Raw genomic sequence first — 6,000 nt, forward strand, 5'->3', positions numbered from 1 at the left:
AGAGACTAAATCGTAATAACAAACTTCAAGCACTATCAGCAGTAAATGCTGGTGGTAGGTTAAGAGGTTTTTATTATTAATTAATTTACGGAACTGTTTTGATCAATGTTGGACAATTGCTTGCCACCTCAGATCAATAAACATAAGATACATAAGATAAAAGTATCCGCGCATATATTTTTTTAGTTTTTGTTGTAAGTATACCTTTTTTGACAATATCGTGAATCCGTCACTAAAAATTTTGGCGGCGGCTGCCCGATTTCTGGCACTACCTTCTTAAAGTGGTACGAGCCGCCACTGCTCAAGTATAATGAATCAGTTATAGAATAGTCTTGGATAAACATTTCTTATTTTTCAGGTTATTAAAACGAATAGCACCCGGTGCGTTTGGCCAAATAGATAGGATAGGAAGGTACGGTGATAGACAATTACAGTGTACGCTCATCCCTTGCACAAGAAATATGAATATAAAAATCCAAAAAGTCATCACAAAGAAACCTCCTACGAAAAAGAAGAATGTTGCTCAAAAGAAACACTAGATGCCACCAAAGCTGTAGAATTTAGAAATAAGTATTTATTATTGTATTTATTTATTTATTTTATTTATTGTATTAGTCTTAAGTTTCATAAATCAACATTAAGAATGCAGACTATTGCATTTAGTGTAACGGGGAACTTTATTCGGTATTAATGCACTGAGATACTAGGACATCCTAGTACAATCCTGTACAATTATGAGTAGTTTCAATGGCAGCTAATCTGGAAAGCTCAACGTAGATGGCGCTAGTGTAGTTGGAGGTCACGTCAACTCTGCAAATCTATATATTTCTAAGAAAGATTGCATTTATTTCGCTTTGTGAAATTAATTTTAGAAAATAAGATGCCTCAGTGTTGTCATGTACCTTTGTGCTCATCTAGACTAGAACATCAGGACAAAGGTTTCCCAAAGACAATCTGATGAGAAAAAAGTGGATTGTAGTAATAAGAGATAAATATGTGCCGACAACAAATGCACGTATCTGCAATAAACATTTTGTTGAAACAGATTACGTATTGCCCCTGAATTCGACTGCAAAAACATAAATAGGTACTATTTATTTGTCTTTTATTTTTTTTACATTATACATATTAAGATTATCTAAATTGTTTATAAATGGTATTTTTCAGCAAAGGCTGGAACCATATATTTGTCAAAAAACTCTTTGGCTTTCGGGATTATTTAATTATGAATTAAATCATTATTTCTACTTATATAAATAAATCTCATATCTTTTGTTGTCCAGATGACAAAATCACAGAACTCACGACTAGTGACTAACATCTGAGTTTGTATCTACTTGATAATAGCAATAATAGTAATTTGAATTAGATTTCAAACATAACTATTCATTTTTCATTTCTAAGTATGGTAAACTGTCCGAAGTAATCACTGAATTTGTTATTGACTAGGAACACTTAACTTCTAGCATATGTAGTTACTGATCCCACAAGTCCTTCAGGAGAAGCAGCTCAAGGGATGGTCCAATGAAATGAAAAGTCCACAAATAATGACATGGTTAGTATTTGCCTCCTCGTAGGCACGGATAGCCATTTTTCATATTTCTTACCCCAACCTGTTGCGCTAGAGCTTAAAGATTTTGGTTCAATAGTAAATTTACAAAAGATTTTATATTTTTCCTATCTGTCATGTGAATAACTTTTTTCCAGTAATTCTCGCATTTCTTCTCAATTCGCTTTTCAACTCAAAATCAGTTTAAGATCCGTATTTTCTGCCATAATTTATTAAATCGCAATAGTCTAAATAAAAATACCATATAAGCTTAAAGAACTGTCAAAATGTGTTGACCCCCAACTACACTAGCGCTGTCAAGCGGGAGCAACGGCGTACATAGCTGCCATTTTCAATGGATATTTTAAGGTGGGTCCAGACATGCTCCGAATGCCGTATCGAACTTCGTCGCGAACATCAAAGCGATCAACAGAGGTTCGCGACGTTGTTGCACGGGTTCTTGAAATAAACATCGAACCGAACTTCGTTCTGTACTTCCTAGCAAATATTTTGACGTTCCATCAGTAATTGCTTTAAAACTGTATCTGAAAGATGGACGTTGCAGCAGCAGCAAATATATTATGCATTATTATACACTTATTTATGCCCCAGATTTGACTACCCAAAAAAAATAAAAATCTGTGTACTGACAGTTAAATGTCGATGGCCAACTGCTCTCCACGAGCCGTTAATAAACGCTATGAATTCCACGATTTTATTGGTTAGAACTACCCACGTGATATCTGTGTTCGTATTAGTCAGAGAATTAAGCAATAAAGACAAATGACAATCAGCTGTTAGACAGACATCATTATGTGATGGAATTTTTATTTTGATGTAAATAAATATTATTACTGATAATTTGTATAAGCAAAATTATTGTACTGCAACTACAGTGACTCACAGCCTCAATTCTGAAATAATACATTCGCTACTCAATAAAACTATAGTATTTTTACTACAAAAACGTTATTACGTAGGTCAAAATTTTTGACGTAAGAGAACTGTCAAAACATTAGAATGTGACTTTTCATTATTGCCGTGTTTATAATAAACATAGCAATAATGAAAAGTCACATTCTAATGTTTTGACAGTTCTCTTACGTCAAAAATTTTGACCTACGTAATAACGTTTTTGTAGTAAAAATACTATAGCTTGTGATACAGTCGCTACTCAATATTAGAAAAAAATTACATACTGAAAGCAAGTTACTAGCAAAAGTAAGTCCTCTAAAATAGCATAAGCTATGTTTTGGGTTTCAAATATACCATACTTAAATAACAATAATACTTTAATTATTTTGTGTATGATTTTGATATCAGCTAAAATGATGTAAACTTTTAAAGGAGAATATAAATAAAGAATCCCTCTAATTGTTTCAGGGTTACATCTTTCTCCAAACTGTCTTTCCGCCTCATCTCTCAATTTTGCTGCACTTTTTTGCGATTATTTGCTATTTCTCTGACAATACATCTTAGCTATTAGGACTTTGGAGACGGCTGCTCTGAAAAGTTCGTTTGATGTACATCTGTACCATTCTCTCAGGTTGCACAGCCACGATATTCTGCGTCTCCCTATGCTTCTCTTTCCTTGAATCTTTCCCTGCATAATGAGTTGGAGCAAGTTGTTTTGGCCCATACATGGTAACATTTTTCATACGAATTTCTAGTTACATACAACCTATCTTTTCATGTCGTAAGGCCAAACCCAGTTATACCAGGAAATTGGCTCAGGCCATAGCATTATTCTCTACATATAAAAACTTAAGAAAGTGTGTCCTTTTAGGTCACCCAACAGATCGAACACAACAAGCCATGTGTATCTTTTTCGGTACACAGCGTTGAGGACAGTGTATATCTAAAAGGATACACTGGCGCTGAGGGTGTTATTTATTGCATATTTGAAACCCAAAACATAGCTTATGCTATTTTAGAAGACTCATACTAACTTACCTACTTTCAGTATGTAAGATTTTTCTAATAAATATTGAGCCACTTACACAAGCTAGCTTCATTGAGTAGTGACTACATCATTTAAGCTGTGTTTCATTGATCACTCCCTGCTTTGCTTTCTTCAGCGTGCACACTGATTTTTGTACAGCAGCTTTTGTGGCCTATAGTTACTCTTGTTTGTTTTCTACATTTTTCCTAATCAGGACTTGATTTCTTTTTGGTTTGTTATTGTCTCCCTTCTACAATAAAGAGAGAGTTTGGGGCTTATTATTCGTTAAAGTGTTGGAATGCTTGTGGGTTTTGATATATGTACCTACTACCACAACTCTCAATACAAAATCTGATCAAACTAAATTGATAGTGTGACCACTAGATTTTTATAATTTGAACAAACTGCAGTTTGTTTGTGCAGTTTCATGCAAACTCAGGAAGTGACGTCACTTCCTGAGTTTGCTCAAACTGTTTGATCAAATTATTTGATAGTGAAACCAAGACTTTAAGGATTTAAGTAACATCAATGTAATTTGCAATAAAAAAGATTATGAAGATTTGACAATGCTTGTAAATAAATACATACACCCGATTTAGATAATTTAAGTGACAGCAATGTTTAGATTGTTTTGTCAAATATACTTACATGCAACAAAAAATTTAATCAAAATTTGCATAAAAAAAATTAAAAAAAAATGCTTATTGTAGTATGCGTTATGATGGACAGTTTGACACGTCTAAGATAATTTGTAAACAAATGTGGGTTGGACGGTTGTTGCAAAACACCATCCATATACTTGCGGATTTTCTTACTATCCATCATCGTTGAAAAAGTGTTTTCATACAAAATATTACTTCTCTAGTTCCAATGCATCTCCTAAACCCAAACTGCTTTTAACTAATAATTTCCTATACCTACTTATATTTTAATCCTGTTTAGAAGGAATATTTTAACGGTATGGCACATCAAACTAATAGTCTATAATCGCTACATTTCTTGACATTTGGTTTCTTAGGGAGAGGGATAAAGATCGATAACCAGTCTAATGTAACTGTGTCTAACCAGTCTAATTACAGTGAGATCTTTTGTATTGTCATTTGAGAGTAATTCCTGCCATTCACTGTAATTGGTCTACTGGCTTTATTGTTTTTGGATTGGTGTACGGTGTTTTCCACTTCAGTGTTTACGATCGATTGTCCTGTATTTAAGTTAGATAATGATTCTCTATCTTCCTTTTTAATAGAATAAGACTTGTATCTATAACTATTTGGTTTCACTGATGTTTCTTCCTAATTAAATTATGCTTTCGCTTATACTCTGAATTTCGATCATTTCGATGACATATTTCATGTGTCATTCAAGCTTGTTTTTATATGCAGAGTCACTGTTGCAATTTGCGTCCCTATATTGATGACACACACCACTCTTTATGCTTTCTTCACACTTTTCTTCGACTGTTAGTACATTGTATACCTACTATTGTGTGACAAATAGTGTAAAAAATATTTATTCTGTTTATCCAAAAATAATTTGAAAAAAATATACAATACTTAAAATTGTTTACATTGTATTATTGTCAATTTAGTTCTAATCAAGAAAATAAGTACCTAATATGATTTTCTTAGGAAAATGTTACTGTATGCAGTTGTGTACCTCATGCATTAAATATCTCCAGTTCCCTTAGTTAGATAATTATATCATGGTTGGATGAAATTGTAATACACTTTTATAAACTTGTCGCTGAACTGTATTAGGTCTATTCTTGAATAAATATGGTTGCCATTTCTAAAATACTCATAATTAATTTTACCAATTATATTTATTTTAGCAGATTATTAAACTAACAGCGTAGTATATCTCATTCCTGCCTATATATATAGGTATTTATTATATAGGTACATAATATATACACTACTCACAAAAAGTATCGCATAAATTTTAAAACAGAAAAATGTTTAAAAATAATTTTTAATTTTTAGCATAATGTTATAATACTCGTCTATTGTCTTCTTTAGGTGTCTACAAACCTAAAGCATGTCATTTCAAGTTGAAGCGTGTTTTTGCAGAAAAAAAAACAGTAAACAAGACGCTGTTAAAAGAGAATATTTATTTTGGACATTTGTGTTCGAAAATTTGATCTGTGCACTATGTCTGCTTGAGTTTTCCATGACGAGGTGCGTTCTTACAAAAAATAAGTAATATAACGTCAGAACAAGCAGCCCAAATTGTAGCTTTAATTGGAGATGGACGATCGCAGAAATAGCTTGGTGATGTTATGGGAATGAACCAATCCAGCGTTTTAAGTGCTTTAAGAAGGTATAGAGGAAGTGGAGGAAACACAATAAGACCAATTCCAGGACTTCCTAGGCGCACGAACCCCGCAGATAAACGTTCTTTACATTTGTAGATTTTGCGTACACATCATGTTACATCTATATAACTACGAAATGATCTTTCCACAGCCAGTGGCCAGTAATATTCGGTTCGCTTCGGTTAGAACCAGATT

The 6,000-nt window shown here is 33.0% G+C and overlaps 1 protein-coding gene across 4 annotated transcripts in view; it reads left to right on the forward strand.

Annotated features, from left to right (window-relative positions):
• Positions 1-5,285, forward strand: part of LOC114324994 (uncharacterized) — a 197,119-nt gene extending 191,834 nt beyond the window's left edge. For all 4 annotated transcript variants that reach the window (XM_050663503.1, XM_050663500.1, XM_050663502.1 and 1 more), the window contains one exon: positions 359-5,285. In XM_050663503.1, the coding sequence (XP_050519460.1) occupies positions 359-539 (181 nt within the window). In that variant the 3' untranslated portion in view covers positions 540-5,285. The remainder of the gene's footprint in view (positions 1-358) is intronic.
• Positions 5,286-6,000: the final 715 nt, after the last annotated feature.

The sequence above is a fragment of the Diabrotica virgifera genome, chromosome 10 (assembly GCF_917563875.1).
Source record: "Diabrotica virgifera virgifera chromosome 10, PGI_DIABVI_V3a".
In the NCBI taxonomy this organism is placed as follows: Eukaryota; Metazoa; Arthropoda; class Insecta; order Coleoptera; family Chrysomelidae; genus Diabrotica; species Diabrotica virgifera.